At 42.0% G+C, this 25,168-nt stretch overlaps 2 protein-coding genes across 4 annotated transcripts in view; one reads left to right on the top strand and one right to left on the bottom strand.

Annotated features, from left to right (window-relative positions):
* Positions 1 to 13,608, top strand: part of SYCP2 (synaptonemal complex protein 2) — a 372,455-nt gene extending 358,847 nt beyond the window's left edge. Inside the window, exons 42-43 of the mRNA XM_082271514.1 lie at positions 6,569 to 6,625; positions 13,420 to 13,608. Of these exons, the coding sequence (XP_082127640.1) occupies positions 6,569 to 6,625; positions 13,420 to 13,491 (129 nt within the window). The 3' untranslated portion in view covers positions 13,492 to 13,608. The remainder of the gene's footprint in view (positions 1 to 6,568; positions 6,626 to 13,419) is intronic.
* Positions 13,609 to 17,312: 3,704 nt separating this feature from the next.
* Positions 17,313 to 25,168, bottom strand: part of PHACTR3 (phosphatase and actin regulator 3) — a 290,291-nt gene continuing 282,435 nt past the window's right edge. For all 3 annotated transcript variants that reach the window (XM_082271515.1, XM_082271517.1, XM_082271516.1), the window contains exons 10-13: positions 21,565 to 21,626; positions 19,827 to 19,967; positions 19,354 to 19,430; positions 17,313 to 17,872 (exon numbers count right to left, since the gene is read on the bottom strand). In XM_082271515.1, coding sequence (XP_082127641.1) covers positions 17,857 to 17,872; positions 19,354 to 19,430; positions 19,827 to 19,967; positions 21,565 to 21,626 — 296 coding nt within the window. In that variant the 3' untranslated portion in view covers positions 17,313 to 17,856. The remainder of the gene's footprint in view (positions 17,873 to 19,353; positions 19,431 to 19,826; positions 19,968 to 21,564; positions 21,627 to 25,168) is intronic.

Here is a 25,168-nt window from a genome sequence, read left to right as displayed (position 1 = left end):
CCCAACTCCCCAGACTCATCATGTGTGGATAGTCTCAATTCAGCAAGTAAATACACACACTCAATAAGATATTCCTAGAGTGACTTATATGTATAGTAATATAGTGATGATAGGCTGAAGAGACAGGTTGGGTAGAGATGGTAGATGACAGACACTTGAAAGGAATGTTCTTGAAAGTAAGATAGTAGCAGATGGGATGCAGATAGGTTTAGCAATCATGTATGGTAGCAGATGATAGAGTAGCAGGTGAACATACAGGATAGACCAACCCAGTGCAAGAGCAGATGGTATTAGGCTCAAGAGATAGCAATCTTAGTTAATGCAGATGTAGTAATAGTCCTTAGTATGCAGAGCTAGATAGTGTAAGCTTTAGTATGAAGGTTATAGAGGTTTCCCCTGTGGGGTACTTATCACTAGTAGCAATGTAGTAGAGGAGAGGTTCGGCAAGAGCAGATGATCCGGTGACGGGATACCGGGATCAGCAGCGTGGTTCCGATAGCGAGGTATGCTTGCAAGCATGAGAGCTTCAAGACAGATTATGCGGCGTTGAACGAACATGTGAGTGAGACCGCCGGAGGTTGAAATAGCCGCTCCAGCGGCGCTCAGTGATGACAGCATCGGTCTTAAAGGTGTATGCGCACCTTACCAAAAGAGAATGGTGGGGCGCATACACTTAGGAAAAGTGGAATTAGGGTACCAAAGGTACCAGAACATTACAATGGCTACGCCCCCTTTAAGACGTCGTAATGACGAAACGCGTCGGAAGGAGCTAGTCAAGCGTCATCATGTCATGCCTGGAAGTCTGAGGTCGGCCATCTTTCTGGTGGTACACGGAGGAACACAGCTGAGAGCTGCCGGCACTTTGGAGTTTTACATGCTTGTTTTAAACCTATAGTGGGTGAGTGTATACCCTACTTTCTTTCTAAATAAACAATTTGTCTTGAGATAACGCACTATGGGCCTGCCCCTTTTTGTTTGATGTTCCCTATTCTTGAGATACGGTGTCATCAGGACTCAGAAGGGATCAGGTGTCCATTGCCTTACAATTGCTCTTAACTAACTGGGATTTGGAAGTCTCTGGAGCTGTGTCATGCAGGAGAAAGGCTGTAGTGGTCCTTAACCACTCACTGCTATTTTTCCATCATTATCTGGTAAGAGTGTGTACAGTATGTGGTGGCTGGGATCTCGCACTTGTTCAAGTTGATGAAACACCTGGGTGGATAACCTATTGAATGTACATGCCTGCATTTCCAAGCATTTAACCATATGTGGACTCTTATCATCTTTACATGTTGTTATTCTTTGCAAACCTATATATTTTTAGGCAATTGAATATATATGTTGATTTTCATGGTTTGCTTTCTTTAGCGCAACTCCGTTTTTATATATGCTATATCTCTAACATTCCAGTGTTTGAAGGTTGCTGCTTTAGTATCAACAGGGACGTGGGGTATTTTTTACTTTTAATTGAGAAAGTAAACCAGCACTGGAGAAGTGGGAATTTCATTCGACAGTTAAGTCGCAGAGAGTCCTTTTGGATATATGAATGTAAAGTTTTGATGCCAATGGGACTAAATGTCGAGTTTGACTTTTTTTTTTTGTTTTATTTCCGACAGATGAGATAGTAATATAGTTCTGAGTTTCTTTTATCTACATATAAATTTTTTTATTAATTAAATGTACAGTAAAACCTTGGATTGCGAGCATAATTCGTTCTGGAAACATGCTTGTAATCCAAAGCACTCTTATATCAAAGCGAATTTCCCCATAAGAAATAATGGAAACTCAGATGATTCGTTCCACAAGTCCTTCAGTTTATAGTCTATATACAAAGATTATAGCAATGTGATAGGTTGTGTAACCATAAAATGTCCATCCACAATATGCAGCCTTCCCAAGGGGATTAGAAGCAAAATCTAGCAGAGCTACAGAATATAAGAGAAAAAAAAGGCACCTCTAAGTGTAGCAATATGGTTACATTTAATGAAGGTTCAACATTTAAAAACTCACATGGTTGATGATTAAAATAGGCACACCTAAGTATGCAGGCATCCGGGGTAAAGCTGTCCACATAGACCATCTTCTGAACCACCGGCTCTCACCACTGTCAGTCTGCAATCATGACCGGAAAGAATAGCCTGCAGTAGAGTGATCTGAAAGTGAGGCTTTGAATCACTCGTGGAGTGCAGCGGGGAATGGATGATGAAGATGGCTGTGCAGAGAATGGTCTATTTGGACAGCTTCCATACTAATCTAAGCATACTTAGATGTGCCTGTTTTAATCATCAACCATGTGAGTTTCTAAATATTGAACCTTCATTAAATGTAACAATATTGCTACACTTTAGAGGCTCCTCTCTTCTTTTTTATACATGACGCTACTTGTATATCAAGACATCGCTTGTATATCAAGTCAAAATTTATTTTAAAAATGTGCTTGTTCTGCAAAGCGCTCTCAAACCAAGTTACTCTCAAACCAAGGTTTTACTGTATCATGTTTGTGGTTTTTATTATGATAATATATGTATTTTATGTATTTCATGTTTGCTGTATTTATATTCATGTGTATTAACCACTTTAGAACCGCTCACAGTAATACTACTGCGGCAGAGTGGTTCGTTATCGTCCAGCGACGTAGTATTAACGTCGTTAGACACTCCCCCTTCTGGGCGGCGCTTGCGCGCCGCCGGAGGCTCGCTCCCACTGTTTTCATTCACAGTGGGAGTCGGGCCAGGGGAGGAGCAGCGGCGATCGCCGCTGCTCTTACCCGATCGTCGGGGATCGAGTCTGGAGATCCGCCCGCTGTGTGTAAACACAGCGGGCGGATCTCCATAGTGACAGGGAGTGACAGATCGGACTGTTCAGCATAGCTGGACATCCGATCTGTCCATGACTCACACAGTCACCTCCCCCCCCCACACGTCAGTAAGCACCAGGCATACATTAACCCCTCCCTCTCCAATAAAATTAACCCCTTCCCTGCCAGTGTCATTTTTACAGTAACAGTGCATATTTATAGCACTGATTACTGCAGTAATGTCACTGGTACCCCCAAAAGTGTCAAAAATGTCAGTCAAGGGTCCGATCTGTCCGCCGCAATGTCGCAGTCCCGCAAAAAAAATCGCAGATCGCCGCCATTACGCGTTAAAAAAAAAACACCAAAAATGACAGAAATCTTTCCCTTTGTTAGTAAACGCAATGACTTTTGCGCAAACCAATCAAAATACGCTTATTGCGATTTTTTTTACCAAACATATGTAGCATAAAACAAATTGGCCAAAAATTTTTAAAAAAATTGGTTTTTACATCTTTTTTGGGGGGAATTTCATATAAAAAAAATGTTAAAAATATTGTTATTATTTCAAAATAAACGCTCTTTTTTTGTTTATAGCGCAAAAAGTAAAAATCGCACAGGTGATCAAATACCACCAAAATAAAGCTCTGTTTGTGGGAAAAAAAGGACGTAAATTTCGTTTGGGTACGGCGTCGCACGACCGCGCAATTGTCAGTTGAAGTCGCACAGCGCCGAATCGCAAAAAGTGGCCTGGACGGAAGACAGCAAAATCCTCCGGTGGTAAAGTGGTTAATATAATGGTTTCATGTCTGCCATCTAGTGGAGAGTTTTAGATATGGCCGGGGTCACAGAGTGACGACCATCCATTGATGTTTTTTACATATTTTTAATATAAATAATGCAACTTCTTCCTTTTAGTTTTTTTATTTGGGCATAAATATTTAATAAATATATATATTTTTTTTATAAAATTATAACCGTCAGGGCTGGTTCCATGAGGAGGCTTTATTTTGCCCTTAATCTACCATATAAAAGGGAATTAGGCTGGTCCTGGTATAGGAGATATGGTGCCACTTCCGCCCTTAATATACTATGTGTCACTTCCGGTCAGGGGCTGGTCCCCATGTGATTGTTTGATTAGCGGCCGGAAGCGAGGCGGAGTGTTTTCTGAGTATTTAACTAGGTCCGCAATAGGGTACGTGAACCCCGCTGAAGAAGTCCCGCCCGTTCCGGACATAACGCGTACGGGGGACGTCACGTGACCCACGACCATCTTTGAATTCCTCCCTGCTTGAATACAGACATGCACGCAAGCTTGCAAGCTCTGCAATAATGCGGTTTACCTTCCTGCTAAACGTGAGTGTATTGTGTTTTTCAATAAAATAAGTGTTGAGTACATACAGAGAGCATTAGATTCTTTCTCTCTCTTATATACACCACGGGGTTGCTTGGAGGAATTTTCTGCATTTTGAGCTGTCCAGTCAGATAGGAGGTCTCTGAGTCTATATGCTGGCTTTGATAAAAAGGAGAGGAGGAGTGGAAGCTGATCGCTGAACTTCCTTTGGATACTACATGCTATTTGACCCTGTAGGGATACAGGGATAAGGTGAGAGGCAGTGAATGACTGGTGGTGGGATCTTTTTTGAGCACTTGATCTGAGGAATCACAGAATTGGATATTGCTCTAGAACCACTGACCACTTGGATCATCATTTCTTCCTTTCTGTTACCCATATTCCTGGGACTTTATTTATAGCATGTCATTGTATGATCTATGATTTACCATTGAGGATTGCGCTGCACTATTGTACATTATATTTCAGGAGGTGTTTTTGTTTGATTGCCATTGAGTGCTCAGCTGCTAGTTCATGTATATGGTAATATAAAGTCCAGTGCTGAATATTTTCTTATATTATTTATTGGATACACAATCTTATATTCAGCAGCAGGACATGGATATTTTTCAATTCTTAGAAAAAAGGGAAGTAAAAATTAACGAGGTGTTTTCCAATGCACCGTTACCCCCCAAAGATCCAGAGGATCTGGTTTATCTTTTTAAAAAACTCGGACATTTGTTAGAGAAAAAGATAAAAATATGGTGGGACATATTATATTATTTAGTGTAAATTTGCTGTCCCCTCAAAATAACTCAACACACAGCCATTAATGTCTAAACCGCTGGCAACAAAAGTGAGTACACCCCTAAGTGGAAATGTCCAAATTGGGCCTAATTAGCCATTTTCCCTCCTCGGTGTCATGTGATTCAGTGTTACAAGGTCTCAGGTGTGAATGGGAAGCAGGTGTGTTAAATTTGATGTTATCGCTCTCACTCTCTCATACTGGTCACTGGAAGTTCAACATGGCACCTCATGGCAAAGAACTCTCTGAGGATCTGAAAAAAAATAATGTTTGCTGTACATAAAGATGGCTTAGGCCAGGGTTTTCAAACACAATTTCATCCCGGGCCTCATCAGCAATATGGTTGCCCTAAAAGGGCCGGATATAGCTGTAGGATTAGATGTCCAGAGCACCCCATGCCCCCTTACATGAGATGTCAAGAGCCCCCCCCCCCCCCCCCCCACCATCAGAAGTCAAGAGTCACCCAACCTTCCTTACATCACAGTGCACCCCCTTATCTGGTGCTGCTGCCAGGAAGAAGATGCGGTTGGATCTGGGAAGAAGTGCAGGGTCTGGAGGAGAACCAGAGGAGGGCTGGAGTCAGCTTCCAGAGTCAGCTGTGGACTGCTGAGAAGGGGGGTGGGGGTCGTGTTGATCAAAATATTTGGAGATATCATATTTCCAAAAGAATGGGTCAGCAATAGTATCCTTCATACTGTCTCAACACACATCACTTTCCTGTGCATTCCTTGTGCTGAGGCTTGGGAGCCGGTAATAGGTGTTAACTTTCAAAGCAGCTGTATACTTGCCTGCAGTGTTGGGTGGTCATGCGTCAAACGCGGGGTGTCCTGTCTGAATTTGCAGTTAGTGTTTTAAGGCACCTGGGAAGATGGGACAAAGTTCTACACTTTCTTTGTCCCATCAGGAACTAAATTTTAAAAAATGTATTCATTCTTTAAAGTGCAAGTTTCAGGGCTGCCATCTTAAATATACAGGAAAATATATGCAGCAAGCAAGTGTGAAGACATCCCCTATGCCTATTTTTAGACAATGACACACTGGCGGAGTTTTCCTAAAACTGGTGTGCTCAAAATCTGGTGCAGCTGGGCAAATTAACCAATCAGCTTCTAAGTTTTATTAAGAAAGCTTAACTGAACTAGCTGAAGTTAGAAGCTGATTGGTTACTATGCACAACTGCATCAGATTATGTGTGCACCAGTTTTAGTAAACCCTCCCCCCCTGTGTATATTAAAGTCAGGATTCAAATTTTGATTTCAGTGGGTTTTCTAAGTTGGCCTGCATTGTGCTGGCAAATGTGCAACAGCTCCAGGCATGGGAATAACCCTGGAACTGCTTAAAGGCTAATCCAAATAGCCAATTGGTCCAATGTTCCTTTTTATGGGCTTGAAGTGGAAGATCTTTAAGAAAACCAAAGAAACATTTTTTTTTCTATAATTTATTTAGGGTTTTTTTTTTGTAGGGTGGGGGAGGGGAGGAAATTATGCGGGGCTATATACAAATCAATGAAAAAAAAAAAACATACCATTGCCAAATGTTTTTACACAGTCTGAATCAAAATGTTCAGACTGAAGATATGTTGTATTTCCTAAAAGTAATGTATTGACAGGAACATGGAATATATTTTCTCTTTTTATAGATGCATGTTATGAAAGAAGACATGAAGAATGTTCAAGAATTTCTTCTAAAAAAAATGGTAATATCAACACTTTCCAGTTTCCCCTATGTTTAATAACAGTATATAGAGAAAATATTGTACTGTCGTACAGCCACTGCCTACAGATTAAAAGGAAATGTAAACGGAAACTATTGTATTTCTAGAAATATGACATGCTCAATTTAAACCGCCCACTCATATTCCTTCCCATGTTTGGTATTAGAATATTGAAGTGTGAATATGCTGTCTTTCCTGTAGGTGGCACCAAGTAGATTCCATCTGCTTACATTCCCATGTGAGCTTGTAATAGTGTGCTAACCTGTCAGTCACTAAAAGGTGATAAATGCTTGTCTGCATGAAGTTTAAATGTATGTCTAGGAGAAAAAAAAAAACTACAAGTATCTCTTCAATATATGAACATTTCCCCATGTTTTGTCTGTGTAAATACATGACAAGGACACACAAATACCAGTTTGTCTGCTAAAATCCAGTGTGCTTCTATCTTCCTGTGCACGCTAACTTTTCTGCACTAAAATCTCAAGCACTGTTATGAGCTCTGCCCAGTTCTCATCTGTGGACTAGAGAAAACCCTGTTCTAGAGCTATGGAGAGGAGGAAGTGTTCTGGAGGAGGGAGGGGGGGGGGGGGGTGATGTTCGCCGGGATGGTTGATGACAGAATTTAATGTTCCAGGATGTTTGGATTCGATTACGGTACCTTTTTTTTAGTTTAATCTGACAGACTGGGTCCAATTTAGCTCAGAGCTGCCATTTGATGCTGTTTTTTTGTCTTACTTTAAATCCTCTTTTGATGGTTGAGTCCTAAAAATATTATGAAGCAGCACAAGATGAGGGTTACTCTAATCAAGGGGTAGACCATCTTTTTGGGCACAGTGTGCCGAAAAATGTTTTCAAAGAAATTGGGAGTGCCAGATACATAAAAAAACAACTGTCAGCTACATATAAAGTAACTGCTGTAAACCACTTTAATAATAGTAAGAAATCAAGTGAGCGTTGCACCTTCACACATCAGATCAGCCCCAATTCCTGCACCTTCACACCTCAGATCACCCCAATTCCTGCACCTTCACACATCAGATCAGCCCCAATTCCTGCACCTTCACACCTCAGATCACCCCAATTCCTGCACCTTCACACCTCAGATCACCCCAATTCCTGTACCTTCACACCTCAGATCACCCCAATTCCTGCACCTTCACACCTCAGATCACCCCAATTCCTGTACCTTCACACCTCAGATCACCCCAATTCCTGCACCTTCACACCTCAGATCACCCCAATTCCTGTACCTTCACACCTCAGATCACCCCAATTCCTGCACCTTCACACCTCAGATCACCCCAATTCCTGTACCTTCACACCTCAGATCACCCCACTTCCTGCACCTTCACACCTCAGATCACCCCAATTCCTGCACCTTCACTCCTCAGATCAGCCCCAATTCCTGCACCTTCACACCTCAGATCACCCCAATTCCTGCACCTTCACACCTCAGATCAGCCCCAATTCCTGCACCTTCACACCTCAGATCACCCCAATTCCTGCACCTTCACACCTCAGATCACCCCAATTCCTGTACCTTCACACCTCAGATCACCCCAATTCCTGCACCTTCACACCTCAGATCACCCCAATTCCTGTACCTTCACACCTCAGATCACCCCAATTCCTGCACCTTCACACCTCAGATCACCCCAATTCCTGTACCTTCACACCTCAGATCACCCCAATTCCTGCACCTTCACACCTCAGATCACCCCAATTCCTGTACCTTCACACCTCAGATCACCCCACTTCCTGCACCTTCACACCTCAGATCACCCCAATTCCTGCACCTTCACACCTCAGATCACCCCAATTCCTGCATCTTCACACCTCAGATCAGACCCAATTCCTGCACCTTCACTCCTCAGATCAGCCCCAATTCCTGCACCTTCACACCTCAGATCACCCCAATTCCTGCACTATCACACCTCAGATCACCCCAATTCCTGCACCTTCACACCTCAGATCAGCCCCAATTCCTGCACCTTCACACCTCAGATCACCCCAATTCCTGCACTATCACACCTCAGATCACCCCAATTCCTGCACCTTCACACCTCAGATCAGCCCCAATTCCTGCACCTTCACACCTCAGATCAGCCCCAATTCCTGCACCTTCACACACCAGATCACCCCAATTCCTGCACTATCACACCTCAGATCAGCCCCAATTCCTGCACCTTCACACACCAGATCACCCCAATTCCTGTATCACACCTCAGATCACCCAAATTCCTGCACCTTCACACCTCAGATCACCCCAATTCCTGCACCATCACACCTCAGATCAGCCCCAATTCCTGGACCTTCACACCTCAGATCACCCCAATTCCTGCACCTTCACACCTCAGATCACCCCAATTCCTACACCATCACACCTCAGATCACCCCAATTCCTGCACCTTCACACCTCAGATCACCCCAATTCCTGCACCTTCACACCTCAGACCACCCCAATTCCTGCACCATCACACCTCAGACCACCCCAATTTCTGCACCTTCACTCCTCAGATCAGCCCCAACTCCTGCACCTTCACACCTCAGATCACCCCAACTCCTGCACCTTCACACCTCAGATCACCCCAATTCCTGCACCTTCACACACCAGATCACCCCAATTCCTGCAACACACCTCAGATCACCCCAATTCCTGCACCTTTACACACCAGATCACCCCAATTCCTGCAACACACCTCAGATCACCCCAATTCCTGCACCTTCACACCTCAGACCACGCCAATTCCTGCACCATCACACCTCAGATCACCCCAATTCCTGCACCTTCACACCTCAGACCACCCCAATTCCTGCACCATCACACCTCAGACCACCCCAATTCCTGCACCATCACACCTCAGACCACCCCAATTCCTGCACCATCACACCTCAGACCACCCCAATTCCTGCACTTTCTCACCTCAGATCACCCCAATTCCTGCACTATCACACCTCAGATCACCCCAATTCCTGCACTGTCACACCTCAGATCAGTCACTGCTAGAAAACATGTGCCATGTGGCATGCCAGTTTGCTTGTTACATGTAATGTGCCAGCCAGGTGCAGATTTTCAATTTCAAAATCTGCACCTGGCTGTCACATCACATGTAACAAGCAAACTGGCATGCTGCATGGCACATGTTTTCTAGCAGTGACAGTGTGTGTGTGTAGCTGTTTTCAAAACAGCTACACACTGTCACTGCCAGCAAACATGTGCCATGTAAGGAAAGGGCACAAAAACAAACACAACACCGCTGGGATTTGTGGTTCTGGCCTCCGGCAGAGCATTGTTCACTTCTGGCTTAGCAGCAGGCAGGCAGGCCGCAGGCATAAAAAACAGAAAACAGCTACACCCTGTCACTTCTAGAAAACACGTGCCATGCCAGTTTGCTTGTTACATGTGATGTGACAGCCAGGTGCACATTTTCAAGTTGAAAATGTGCACCTGGCTGTCACATCACATGTAACAAGCAAACTGGCATGGCACATGTTTTCTAGCACTAGTGACAGAGTGTGTAGCTGTTTTCTGTTTTTTACGCCTGCCTGCTGCTAAGCCAGAAGTGAACAATGCTCTGCCGGAGACCAGAACCACAAATCCCAGCAGTGTTGTGTTTGTTTTTGTGCCCTTTCCTTACATGGCACATGTTTGCTGGCAGTGAGTGTGTAGCTGTTTTGAAAACAGCTACACACACACACTGTCACTGCTTCTAGAAAACATGTGCCATGCGGCATGCCAGTTTGCTTGTTACATGTGATGTGACAGCCAGGTGCACATTTTTCAAGTTGCCCTTTCCTTACATGGCACATGTTTTCTAGCAGCAGTGACAGTGTGTGTGTAGCTGTTTTCAAAACAGCTACACACTCACTGCTAGAACATGTGTCATGTAAGGAAAGGGCACAAAAACAAACACAACACTGCTGGGATTTGTGGTTCTGGCCTCCGGCAGAGCATTGTTCACTTCTGGCTTAGCAGCAGGCAGGCAGGCCGCAGGCGTAAAAAACAGATAACAGTCAGCTACACACTGTCACTGCTAGAAAACATGTGCCATCATGCCAGTTTGCTTGTTACATGTGATGTGACAGTCAGGTGCACATTTTCAAGTTGAAAATGTGCACCTGGCTGTCACATCACATGTAACAAGCAAACTGGCATGATGGCGCATGTTTTCTAGCAGTGACAGTTCCAGACCAGTCTGACCAGAACACTGCTCTGCCAGTGGAGGCAAGCCCAGAACCACAAATCCCAGCTGTTGTGTCTGTTTTTGTGCTGCCTGCGGCTGCCCTTTCCTTACCTTGTTGCAGCAGCCAGGCCTTGGCTCGTCATCCTGGTGTTCAACTTCTGTTCTGTCTCTCACTCTGGCTCAGCTGTCTGCGGTGCGGCGCCGGTGTTGTAAAATTTTGTCGGACCCGTGAAAAAATCGGACCTCGTCACTTCCGGTTATGGGAGTCTCAAGTGCGCATGCGCACAAGACATTATCTTGGTTTGGTAAACTTATAACACAGAGCGGCCAGTTGAATGAGAGGAGGCGGGGCTGAGGTGGGACGGAAGACACCGCCGCGTCATCTGCAGAGCTGAATAGAGGAGGCGGGACGGAGGTGCGGCCGTGTAATAAATGCAGGACTTTAGCGACTCCTTCTGTTTTATTATCTTTACTAATTATCGTATTATTTATCCTTAGGATTTCATTACATTTAGTATTTCTTATTTTGTATTATAGAAATACTAAATGTAATGAAATCCGAAGGATAAATAATACAATTACTAAAGATAATAAAACAGAAGGAGTCGCTTAAGCCCTGCATATATTACACGGCCGCACCTCCGTCCCGCCTCCTCCGCCAGCTCTGCATATGTGCCTCCCTCCCTGATGTCTCGACGCGGCGATGTCCTCCGTCGCACCTCAGCCCCGCCTTCTCTCAATCAGTTGTCCGCTCTCTGTTATAATTTTTCCAAACCTCGAAAAATGTCTTCTGCGCATGCGCACGGACGACTCCTATCAGCTGTTTTGTGATGCTCTGTCACCGGAAGTGACGAGGTCCGATTTTTTCACGGGTCCGAGAAAATTTTAGAACACCGGCGACTTCATTCCCGCCGCTTCTTCCTGAATCAAGCAGGGGGTGATGGTCCCCGGCCTCTAGCTCCACCCCTTCGCCTTCAGTCACCTGACGCCGGTCCACCCCTCCTGGGCGCCTACGCTGGATGCCCCTGCAATCCGACGTGACACCAGCCGGCGGCCGCAGTGAGTGGCGCTGGGCTCAGCTCAGCACCAGCCGGCTGCCAGCTGAGCCCAGGCAGTGCTAGGACCCAGAGTGAGTGGCGGCCACTGGCGGGGAGTCGGGGACAGCGGCGGGCGGCCCTCAGTCTCAGGAATCGGCCGCGGAGAGGCCGGCAGCCGCCGGCATCGGGACACAGACATTGACACTGTCTGACTGACTGAGAGCGGAGGCCTCGGCCCACCGGGCATATGCCCGGTCTACCCTATGGCCAGTCCGGCCCTGGTTCTGTGGCTCAGCAGAAGAGAACTGGGCTGGGCTGACAAAAGTAAAAACACACTTTATGTGCACTGCTCCAAAACACCGCATAGAAATATCCCCATAAGCCGGGAACTGCATGGGTGCCAGCCTGGTTCACAGCCATAGTCAGTATGAAGGAATCATGAAGATGGTGGCATTCCAATTCGAATAAGATCAAAACTGCTTTATTGAAAATGTCCAAGTTAAAATACAGGAAACACACACTATCCCAGGACAGCCAATAGTAAATGCGTTTCACACATCAGTGCTTAATCATTAAGCAAAAAATAGGGTTCCACACTAGGTTTGAGTATATAGAATTGCTCTCTCATGAAATTGATATATACATTTAATTGTACAGTAGTCATGAATTTATACTTCCGATCATACTAATAGATCAGAAAAATAAATTTGTTCACATTAGAGCTGCACGATTAATCATTAAAAAATATTGTGATCTCGATTCACCCCCCTCATGATATTAAAACGGCATTTTCTTGATTCATACAGAGCAGAGCTGTTCTCTGCTCCCTCACAGCTGTCGTCAAAAAAAAAAAGAGCCTCCATGTTTATCAACATTGTTAAGGCTGCTAGATAGCTATAAAAACAATGTTTTACAATGTATAATTTGGTTCTTTTAGATCAAAGGAATGAATTTCCGTCTGTATGTGAGGGCAGTTTAACCTCTTAAAGACTAAAACCTTTATCTGACGCTTGTTGCTTACAAGTTGAAGTCAGTATTTTTTTTAGCTAGAAAACTACTTAGAACCCCCAAACATTATATAAATATTTTTAGCAGAGACCCTAGAGCAGGGGTTTTCAAACTATGGCTCTACAGTTCAGGAATTACAATTCTTATCATGCCTAGTCATGTCTGCGAATGTCAGAGTTTTACAATGCCTCATGGGATGTGTAGTTCCGCAACAGCTGGAGGGTTGTAGTTTGAGGATCCCTGCCCTAGAGAATAAAATGGCGATCGTTGCAATCTTTTATGTCACACTGTATTCAAACGCATTTTTTTGGAAAAAAATACACTTTAAAATAAAAAAAAAAAAAAAAATGAAACAGTAAAGTTAGCCCAATTTTTTGTATAATGTTAAAGATGATGTTACGCTGAGAATCGTTATCTTTATTCTAAGCAAACAAATAGTGATTCTCATTTTATCCAGAATCATGCAGCTCTAGTTCACATATATGGAATTACATTGAAAACATTTGACATTCTGAAAACTTTCCAATATTCCTTGTTTTTCAAACAGCACGAAGAAGATCTTCTCAGTGTACGAAGAGGATTAGAGTCCCTCTTTATGGCAGGATCAGGTCCCTTTTAGTTTCCAGTACCTTTTGCCAGGCATGTTGTTTTATGTCTTACAGAATGTGTGTGCCGATAGATTTAATTCACTGGTTTAATTATTGTTAGTTTTGTTTAGGTTGTTGAGTTGTACCAGTAATTTACATTCTTGTTTTTTTGCCATTTCTCTGCATACATCTTCAATAAATGTTAAAAAGAGTTATGCAGACTTTTATATATAACATCAGAAGTATGATAGACAGTATTTAATTAAATACCAATGCTGTGCACTAGCGTACATTTTCCTTCTAAAGTTTTTGCATCCCACATTTGTTTTACTAAAGGCAGTCCTGCTGTGCAGAGTGTGATAACCCAGAACAAGCTGAAATTAAAGGGGAAGTAAACCCCTTTAAAAAATGTGAAAAAAAAACCTGTAAAGACAAAGGCATAATGAGCTAGTATGCATCACAGACTAGCTCATTATGAAATACTTACCTAAAAACGAAGCCCGCTCAGTGCCGACAGGACGGCTGACATGCCGTCCTGCTTCCTGGATCTCGTCTTCCGGCCATCTGATTGGCCGGGGCGCGATTACATCACTCTCGCGCGCCGCCATTCACGATGACGTCATCGGCTGCATGCACTGTAAATATCTCCTAAATGGTGCAAGTTTAGGAGCTATTTATAGCACCTATAGGTAAGCCTTAATGTAGGCTTAACTATATAGGTAAATTTAAACAAAAGGGGTTTACAACCTCTTTAAGCCCCATCTATGGCCCAAATGTTTGTGTTGGATAGATCGGTAAGGTGGTTAGAACCTCTTTCCAGCCTTTCAATCTTATGTGTCCCATTAGGGAAGATTACTCCCACTTTCTGTGAGGTCCTCATGACCTGGAGGCACCCTAACTGGGTCACAGACAACATCTAGCAAAGGTTCTAATCTTCCCTGCTCTAACCAGAATTGACTAGAGTTAGGCTTTGTCTCTTCTGGCAGACGAAAGTCGATTGCTGGTTTACTTTACTTAGCCTTGTTAACTTGGAAAACCAGAATTGTTTCACCATAGTGATCCTTAGCCTGTAGCTGTTCTTTACTTTTTTGTACACTTGTTCATTTGTTTTATCTTGTTAATACATGTCTTTGCTTTGTTAATTGCATTTAAGTGATGTAAAAGTCAAATTTTAAAATGTGGTGTTTGATATGTATGGGGTAAGAGTAAAGATTTACTTTGATTGATGTTCCCAGGATGAATATTCTTTCTGATTTACATTGGTAGAAGAATACAGGAGACACTACAGTAGTGTATTGCTGTGCTGGGCAAGAAAACCACGAATGACTGGTTTGACTCATTGACTGTTCTTAGCCATGTGGAAAAAAAAAAGCACACATCAGCATTTGTGATACAGAATTCTTTTTAGACTTCCTGGTTTAAAACTAGAGAAAAAGTAGTGTCAGTGGCAACAGCATGCTCAAGTTTGCAACTGAAAATGACAGCTGAATGTGGGTGCTTGTGGGCAACACAGTGTCCCTTCACAATTTATATACAAGCCAGCTGTAACTACTACAGGAGTAAATGGTCGCTCTGGTGGCAGAACTGCAGAGCAAAAGTTGTATTAGTATCTGCAATAAGAAACTGATTAAAGTGATTCTAAATGCAAAAATAAATATAATACCAAATATGTTATACCTACCTGCTCTGTGCAAGACCATTGCACAGAACATTTAAGTATAACATCCTCCTCTTCAGGGGTCCCCCCACGGCACCCTATGCTCCTCCCCCCTGTCAAGTGCCCCCGTAGTAAGCTGCTTGCTGTGGGGGTCACTCGTGCGTGCTTACTCCCAAGCTGGCCCTGTTTGTCCATTGACACACACAGCATGGCTCAGCCCCACCCCCACTCTCTCCTCACTGAATGTTATTGACAGAAGCAGGAGACAATGGCTCCCACTGCTACCTCTCTGTTCAATGAGGAGAGAGAGAGCTGCTGCTCTCATGCACATCACTGTATCGAGATCATGCTTGGGTAAGTATTGGGGGGGGGGGTGCTAAAGGGAGAGCTGCATTTAGAAGGTATTTTACCTTAATGCATTAAATGCATTAAGGTAAAAAAAAAAACGTGTACCTTTGGAACCACTTTAATGTGCTTTTGCTGGTAACATTAAAGAAATAATTTTCGTTGTCCCCCTCATTTAAGACGAATTGTGTCTTTGTTGGTTACAGTATGTGCTTTTGTTAACCAGTGTTGAACGTAGATCATATTTAGCAGTCTCACCCTTTGGTAAGCATGGTCAGTAACTGTTTGGTATTTTTGCTGTTAGGCTGCTTACTCTTTGCATTTAAAACAGTACTGTAGACAATTAGGAATAAAAAATAAGCATACATTCACCCCTCATCCTTAAATTCTGAGGGCCTCACTGGATTATACTAGGCCCCACATTGCATGTACAGTAAGTGGTATCTGTGTTCCACCTTTCAGGAGGTCATGGCTTATGGAATTTTTGAGCTCCGGATGGTCAAAAAGTAAAAGAAAAAGTGTTAAGCGCATCAGAGGGGCCTTCTGTGATGTGCGTGTTGGTTTCTGGTGTTTTTGTTTTTTTTTAACCATAGGTTTGCTTTAGATATAAAGGCAGTTCCAGAGTTACAGACATCCGACTTACATACGACTCCTATTTACAAATGGGAGACAACAGGAAGTAAGAAGAAATCTACCCATTGGAAAAGGAAATTCTCTCCTATAAGAGTTATTATGGGAAAAGGGTGTCTCCACTGAAGCTTTATCACTAATCCTTGTTTCCACAACAACCCAAAATTCTCAAAATCCAATTGTCATGGGACAGAAACGGAGGTGAAATCTTCTGAACAGGGGCACAGACATTAAAACAAATGTTACAGGGGTGTTATCCCTTTCTTATACTATCCAGGAAACGTAAAACATATTTTTTTGGCTGGAGTTACAAAAATGTACCTGTTCTAATTTATGTACAAATTCCACTTAGGAACAAACCTACAGAACCTATCTTGTTTGTAACCCGGGGACTGCCTGTAATTTATAACAACCCACACTGCCTCTATTATGGTAAACACAAACAATGATATTCTGTGTGAGGACCAGCAATAGGAGTACAGGCTGTTTAATCAGTATTTGGCTATAAAAGACTACCTGGCATAAGAAGAGTTCTAGAAAATTTATTTTGTTGGCGTTTAAAAATATAGAAGATTTATTTATACAGTAAAAGTGTGTTACTCCCAGCTCTAAGATTCCAGCTCCCCCTTATTAGAACTTTGACTCTAGGATAAAGCTAGAAGTTGACTTTCATTTTATTTGCTACAATTGAATGGTTGTTTAGAATGCAAAATGGTAGCTTTCATTTTATGTGCGTTGATAGAAAAAAAAAAAATCAAAATGACCCGTTAGCCATAGTAAACCAAAGCATATTTGCTATGCCTAACCAATACTTTGCTCTATTATGCAATATTTAATATATAGTACATCTAAATAAACTACTGAAGTATGTGAGAAATCTATAACCTTCCAAAGGAATTTAAATTTCATTCAGCCAGTCTTGCTTTTCACACATCCCTATCACACTGCAAAACCAGGATAATGCTTCTATTTATTCCATGGTTCAGAACTATAGCTTCTTAGATTATCAATTTGTTGACTGGAGAAAGATGGTGGCATGAGTTTATTATCATCAAGTAAGCAGTCTGGAGGACAAAGCTGTGAAAACAGAAACTGCAAAGTTAAACCAAGAAAACAAGCTGTCCCCTTTCTGCTTGTGTTGTGTGGCAGGCCTATGTCATTTTTCTTTAATCTGCTGTTCCATAACAGCACATACAAGACTCAGAGCAGCATTTTCAGCAATGTTTGATTTTTTTTCTTTTTTAATAAGAATAACGTAACCAGGAAAATGTAACATTTTAAGACATTTAAAAAAAGAAACATAATATAAAACATGAAATCACTTTGCCGAGGCATGACCTTTACAAAGAAAGTGTGACGAGGCGAACATGTTGATGTAATACTGATAGATGTGCTGGCAGCGGTTGTCCATTATGATGTCGCCATGCACAGCGTCTTGCTGCAATATACAGCGTCAATCCAGTGTCCATCCAGTGTCTCTCAGCGACACCCACTTTTGTTTTGCGTGTGTATCCTTGAGCTTAGTTTCTCTCCCCTGTTGGGGCTGATCAGTCCCCAGACATGCGCGGTGAACTCATCGCCGTTCCACTCCACATCGGGAAGTGTAGCAGACAGTTTCTCCTTCTCACCCACAATGTACTCCCTGCGAAAATTTCAGAGCGCCAAGCGCTCAACTTCACAACTGAACCTCATTGCTCCTCGTGGAACATGTTCAGCGATTTTTGTAATTGCAAAGTAGGACCGTTTTTCCTATGTATGAAAGATTTTACGGTCTGTGATACCTGAAAAGGAAAGAGAAGAAGAGTTTTAGTTCAAGTGCTTTTAAGTAATCTGTTACTACTTTGAATGGAAAAATCAATTTTTTTATTCCTATTATAGGGGGGGCTTCACTCTGCCTGCTGCACTTTTCCTAAAGCTCAGCTAAGCTACGGTTTTCATGCGGGTTAGCTGCACTTTCCCATATATTTCCCAAAATGCTGCATCTTTGGTGCGCTTTCTAAAACTGCACTAAAAATGTAGGACATCATAGCAGTCTATGGGAAACCAAGGGCTAGCTGCGCTTTAGCAAAATTGGGTGAAGCTCTTCTGTGGAAGCAGGTTTTTGTGCCCTTTGCTTTTTTAGTTTACTTGTCATTGGCAAGTTGCTGCTTGTGACAGGATCGCTGGCTTGGCATGGCTCTAATGTACATCAATACACTCAACAACCCTGCCCCTTCAGAGATTAGAATTTTTGAATGGTACCCATCCCTCTATAATGCCTTTGAAGTATCCCCTTATTCTTAACAGTAAAGTTCAGCTTTGCATTGTGCCATGGATGACATAAAGATCTGATGTATGTAGAGAAGCATACAGTAAAGTGGAGTTTTATTGTATATTGAGTTCCAGAATCCAGTAAAATCAGACTTTTTTAATGGGCACAATGGATATATTTAAAAAATCAGAAAACATGTATCACTTCCCTGCTCAAAGTATTTTTAATTTTTTTATGCCTGACTAACCTAAGGCCACCATGTCAAAAAAGTATTGCAAGTTTGTGTAAATACACGACCCCATGAAAATGCAAACCCAGTCATCCAGAGAAAGTGCCAGTTAGAGGGATTAGGACAAACTATGGTTTAAGTCAATTTAAACCATTACAACCAAAACACTGTTGCTGTAACTGCTGCAGCACTTCTTGGCTGTGTTATAGTTTATCCCAACCTATGTCACTGTCACTAGTTGGACAGCTTGACCTCCATATAAATGTGAAGAAGGCACATGAAATAAGAAACAAATGGCATTCATATGTTGAATACTAACATTAATCACACAGTATAAGATATATGTGTAATATGCTTGAACTTCCCATTCTGATAAACATAATGAGGTGGTACTTTCATACCACTTTTCATAAATGCCAGTGGCTGTCAAATTGGGTATGACAGTTGGTCCTATATAAAGGGCATCCATACAATGCCAGAAAGGGGAAAGCAAAGTGAGCTGTGCTAGCTAGACAGTGTGCAAGGCTTTTACCCCTTAATTATATTTTAAAGGGTAAATATACAGTACAGCAGATGATATAAAACCCACAGTATTAACTACAGTATACTGAAAGTCCAGGTCAGTTATTTCTCTTATAGACTGTTTTTTTATTTATCTTCCAGTCAGAGTTACATAATATATTACACAAGTTCCTATCCACAGCCTTTCTGAATAAATCTCATCATAAACTATAACCAGTTTCAACAGGAGTGCCAGAATACATTACATTACAAACACCAACCTGGTCAAATGTTTGCTTGAAGCATGTACTTCCATCTCATTGCTTTTATATTCATTAAGTTCTTTTCGTATGGCAGCCTGGAAATAAAAATACAATGCATTGTTAGCTAGATTGTCCAGCACACAAAAATGGGACATCTCTTTTAAAGTAGTATAGACAATATTGTAATAAAATAGCCTCTTCATTAATACACATCATTCTTAGTTATACACATCATTTTTAGTTAGTATCTCATAATTAATCTGCATCATACCAGGGTTGTCCATACATAGGGCAACTCATTAATCAGGAAAAGGGCTCACTCGAGCAAAAGTGAGGCAGTTATCCAGAGAAACCAGATTCCTTGTGTTCATATAAATACAAATTGTGACTGGTTGACTTTGACAACTGCTCCATTTGTGCTCCAATTTTCTTTGTAACAATCATAATAAATCTGTTTTACTGCATGATTCATATTGTATCACCCACAGTACCTTGTCTGCTGCAGATAATCTGGTCCATGGCTTGTCTGCTCTTCTATCGTAATCCTGGGCTTTTGCCACCTCCACATAATCACTAAATCGTATCAGGATTTTCCTCTCTCGCAGTTCGTCTACTGTTGGCCTTTGATTGAGCTAAATAAAAGGAATACAATATCGGTTATATAGGTTCAGTGTTCCATTCCAAAGTTCCAGTCAGATGCTGTTACTTCAACTAGGATTATAAAGCATACATGAAATCGTGTTCTAGAAATAATTAGTGGTGTTTTCTTGCCCAAAGTGTTTCCACTTTAGCTTAAATCCCACTGAGCTGGTGATATTTATGCAACTTAATAGCAGTAAATGACTATGCATGAAACATCTGTGAGCTGCAGTATATCAGCGTGAATGGTAGACAACTGTGATATGGGTATTTTACAGACTGCCATTCTGGAAATTTCCATTTGGTGAAAGAGGAAACTGCCTTGTATCTCCTATGTAACCATTTACAGACAAAGGCACATGTAGGAGGATAGTGTCTGCAAAAGCAAGCCTGTCCTGACAATAGAAAATTATAATTTTCCCCTTCTAGTCTATCTCTAAGTATTTCCCAGCTCTCGTATTCAAAAATCCTCAACTGGTCACCTTTTCAGTTCAGTTCAATGCTTGTTTAACCTGCGCTAGATGAATCAGTATTTGTAAGGCTCTAAAAGGTAATGCCCTATTATGCAGACATTCAGTCTAGCTTTTAAATCAAGCTGCAAAGACAGTGGTCTCAACCATGTCCTCCGGACTTGTAAACACAATGAAAAAGAAAGAATAAAAAACAGGTATATCAGGGGCTTTTTTTTTTTTTTAAATAATTAAAAACTTCAGACAACCCAAAAGGGCATATAAACATTGGCTAAGGCCATGATTACATATATGTGCGTGTGAGAGTGCATTTAAATTGCATGCATTTCCACAGCCACACAGACAACATGGTGCTGCACAGAAAACATGTGGGGATGCCATTAACTCTTAATGGCACCCCACACACTGAAAAGTGCAGTTTCCTGCACATGAAAAAATGCATGGTCCATGCAGCTGCTTTTTGAGAAATGTGCAGGGACCTTTTCCCATTCAGATGAATGTGCTGCCATGCCAGTGCCCCCATGGCATGCAGAGCTGCATACATGTGAACCAGGGCTAAGATAAGAACGGCGCCTAAAAGAAACAGATTGCAGCAATGTGAATTTTCCTTCCTCACTGCAATAAAGTATTTCAGCATTTTGCCTACAATTGAACTGTCATGGAGTAAAATCTTATAGGGATCCTGTCACTAGATTTCTGTCTGGGATACCTGTGATGAAAGCAGGTGCCATGATAATAGTGGCAGTGAAGATAGAAAGGTAGAGACCGGGCCAGAAATAAAGTGCTTAGCAATGAGTTTTCTTCACTTTGCATCAGGTTGCAGGGAATGGTCACCTTGGCCTGTTACATTTCTGCAAGGAACATTACTAAACCCAGCAGGCTTATATAATAAAGCAATGCACAAAAGCCATGATGTGTAAACTTCAGTAACCGAGTTTAATTAGTCAAGAGCCACGGATCAGTGACAGGTGAATTCTGATAAGCTGCTTTGCTTTCTGTGCTTGCTTGCAAGCCCATATCTATAGTAGTAAATATATAATTATGGTGTCTCTAAACAAAGTGGAATTCTTTTTTTTCATTCCTTACAATGCGATTATAGTATGAAGACAAGGTTATTCACCTTTCTTGTCAGCCTCTGCTTGATTTCCCTTCGTTCTTCTTGTTCTGTCTGGTCATTCCTCTCTGTGAAAGAAGAAAACAGTGTAAGTTGTCAATGCCATTATAACGTGTGTCTAAAACAAGGCACATTCATTGGCACCTACAGACTGTCAACAAATTTTTAGAGGGGTTGCTATGCAGTACACTTTGGGCCCTGTTGCTTGTTTACGGTCTTGGCAGAGATCCTTTTGGACTACAACTTTGCTCCTATGCTTAGCATTTTTTTCATCTTGTGAAGATGCCAAATTAGATCACTTTATGTTCATTCCAATGACAACAGATGACATGCAGCATTGTCATAATAAAAGTTTACTATATTCAATGTAGCCATGTAATGCACAAACCCAGCAAGCACTGTCTACAGCCTGTGAAATAAGTGTTCATTTTTCACTTGCCTTGAATAAGCCAGATTAAGGAGTTTGGATTGTTGTATTCTATGAGGTAATATGAGTGTACCATTTAAGAGGTCCATCTGGTCTTTTTACCTGAAGAAATCCCCAACTGCTTTCTTAAGTGGTGCAGTCATACAAGAGTGGAATAAGCAAAATGGTGACGATTTTGTAATCACCAAAATGGCTAGTTATAAAATCTTGAAATGGTTAGATATCAGATAACCTTAACCTCAGTGGATATGGCAAGCTACATATGAAGGACTGAAATTAATTTTATTCTTTTATTTTTTTTTTTTAATCAGAATAAAGTTTATTAACAATTTTGAACAAGGCAATAAACAAGGCACATTCCAGAGTATTACATCATACAAACTTTCACAGAATACAAAGTAGAATAATGTTCTTGTACAAAGACAAAGCAGGTTTATAAAACCAATTGAACCTGAGATGTCATTAGTCATTATATCTCACAGTGCATGCATCCCTAGGTATGGTTTAAGAAGACATTCTCATCATATCTCTTCCCCAGTACTTTAAATTAAACTCACTCCAAGGGGACAAACAGAGCAGTTGAGTTCCTACTTTAAGTTAATAGCCTATCAAGAATTAGGTCCAATGGAGCAAAGGCAGGGGTAGCTAGCCAGCATCCCCAGATCCTATTGAACCGGGTTGGGTTGCCTCTTTGCTGATATATCAAGCACTCCTATCTCAAAGTTAATCCCATGTTGGCCAACTACATCTTTAAAGTCGGAGAGGTTTGAGAGATCCAATGTTGCAAGATCAGCTTTCGAGCTTGGAACAGTGCTCTGGACACCGCCTCTCTTCATCCAGTATACCCAATAAGCAAGGTTTAGGGTCAAGAAAGACAGTTACCTAAAAAGTATTGTTAATGGTGTTTACTATGCCAGTCCAAAAAGCGGTGCAACTTTGGGCACCGCCAAAGGAGATGTATCAGGTCCCCCTTAGCTCCCTTGCATCTCATACACAATAGGTCTGGGCGAAGTCCAAGAGTAAATAATTTAAGTGGGGTATGATGAACCCGCTATAATATATTTAGTTGGGACAGTCTTTGGGTTATATTTAAAGAACAGCTGTGGACAGATGTCGGGGCCTCTGACCACTGATCCCCATCTAATTCACCCACATCCTCCACCCATTTTTCCATAGCAGTGTTGGAAAAATTCTCCAGGTACTCTGGCAGCAGCATTGCATAGCACCTGGAGATGAACCCTTTAGTGGATGTAGATTGCTGCATCATATTGAAAAGAGGAATGGGGGATAACACTGCCTACTCCAAGGATGCTTCCGCTTTAATGGTGTGCTGCAATTGAAGGTAAGGGAAGAACATTTTGTTTGACAATCCATATCTGGCTTGCATCTGGGCAAATGGGAGCAACCTGCCATTGCTTAAAATGTGACGGAGGTGAGTAACACCAAATGTTAACCACCTGGCTGCACACTGCAGCTTTGCCAGTTCCGGGTAAGTATTGTTATTCCAGATGGGGCTGTAACTAGTAAATCCTGACACTCTTTGTAGTTGTTTTGCTTTGAACCAAATCTTACGAGTAGCCTAGTGGGGTACTTTTTGTTGAACTTTAAGAAGAGCTGGGCCTCAATGGCTCCCAGGAGAGTCTGAGCTTCTACACAGTGTAACGTCACAGCTAATGTGGAATCAGTGTGCGTTTCCCCCTCAGCCAATACATCATTCATGCCGGTTAGCAGCTTCTGCAGCTGGGCTGCCAGATAGTACAGCCAGGGATTCGGGAAAGCTAGGCCCCCAGTATCCAGCCTGACTCTAGCAGGACCCAATTTCCATAGTAGCAAGCGAAATATGGAATTTACCACTCGAAAAACTTTAAGGGGTATAACAACAGTTGTATTGTAGAGGAAATAGAGCAGCTGGGGCATTAAGATCATTTTGTTAAATTAGCTCTACCCGCCACTGACAGCAGTAGTTTAGACCACAATTTCACCTTATCCCTAAACCGTGACAGCAGGGGAAATATGTTCAAACGGCAATAGTCAACAATCTCAGCCAAGACTATGATTCCGAAATATCTGAACTGCCTCACTATAGGCACTGGGAAGAAAAAAGATAACTGGGGGTCAAGAGGTCCATCCAGCGGCAACAGGGCTGACTTATTCCAGTTAATAGTCAAGCCTGAATAAATGTCAAATTCAGTGACCATGTCCATTACAGCTTGCAAAGAGGGGCTTGTGTTTACCATCAAAAGCAACATGTTGTCTGCATTCAACATGATCTTTTCATAGAGTGCATCATATTTAAAGCCATCGACCAGAGAGCTGGTCCTAATTTTAACCGCCAGGGGTTCTTTTGAACGAGTAAAAAGGAGAAGGGAGAGAGGGCACCCCCTGCCTAGTACCTCTACCGGGTAAAAATACCTGTAAGGTCCTGTCGCCCTCCCTGATAGCAGCCGGGGGATTATCATACAATAAACAGACCCATGCAATAAATTGTTCTCCAAAGCCAAATCTTTCCAGCACTGCCCACAAACAGCACCACTCCATGCTATCTAAGGCTTTGTTTGCGTCCAGCGACAACTTTTATTTTTTTTTAATCTGTTGAAATTAATTAACATTGCTTATTATCTGTGGTCAATCACATGCATACATATTGTACATACATATATTGTTTTCTTCTCACTAAACAACTTGAATATTTATAATATATGTAGTATTTACTGACTAATGCATATTAGCTTGCATATCTTATGCTTAGTGTTTCTTTAATGTAAACCCTTAACTTTTTATATATGTGGCATTTTAGTAATTGCTATATGGACTGTAATTTGCAGTGTATTTAATATTTATTCAGACACTCTCCAACATTAATTTGATGCTCACATCAGCAGCTAAATAAACTGATAATCTGCCTGCTGAAGCAAATGACCAGTACTATTGATTATTAGGTAATGGTCGTCCTTTTGCTGAACTGAGAGGTGTCTTTTGTGGCAAGGTCTTTCCCTGGGAGACTCTTTGCATTCTTGTAGTGGCTTCACAATTTCTCAGAACGCCTCTGCACAGAGGCTAAATATAGCTCCTGCTGCAGTGCTGGTGGGTGGAATTCATTATCTGCCATAGGATTGTAGTAAACGAGATTGCTATTTTTGGCTCTGTCAGCTAAAAAAAGATGCAGGTCACCGTTACAAAGTC

Source organism: Pelophylax lessonae, assembly GCF_965119305.1.
Source record: "Pelophylax lessonae genome assembly, chromosome: 11".
Classification (NCBI taxonomy): Eukaryota; Metazoa; Chordata; class Amphibia; order Anura; family Ranidae; genus Pelophylax; species Pelophylax lessonae.
The sequence above is the reverse complement of the archived record's forward strand: the minus strand, read 5'-3'. Positions and strand labels throughout refer to the sequence as shown.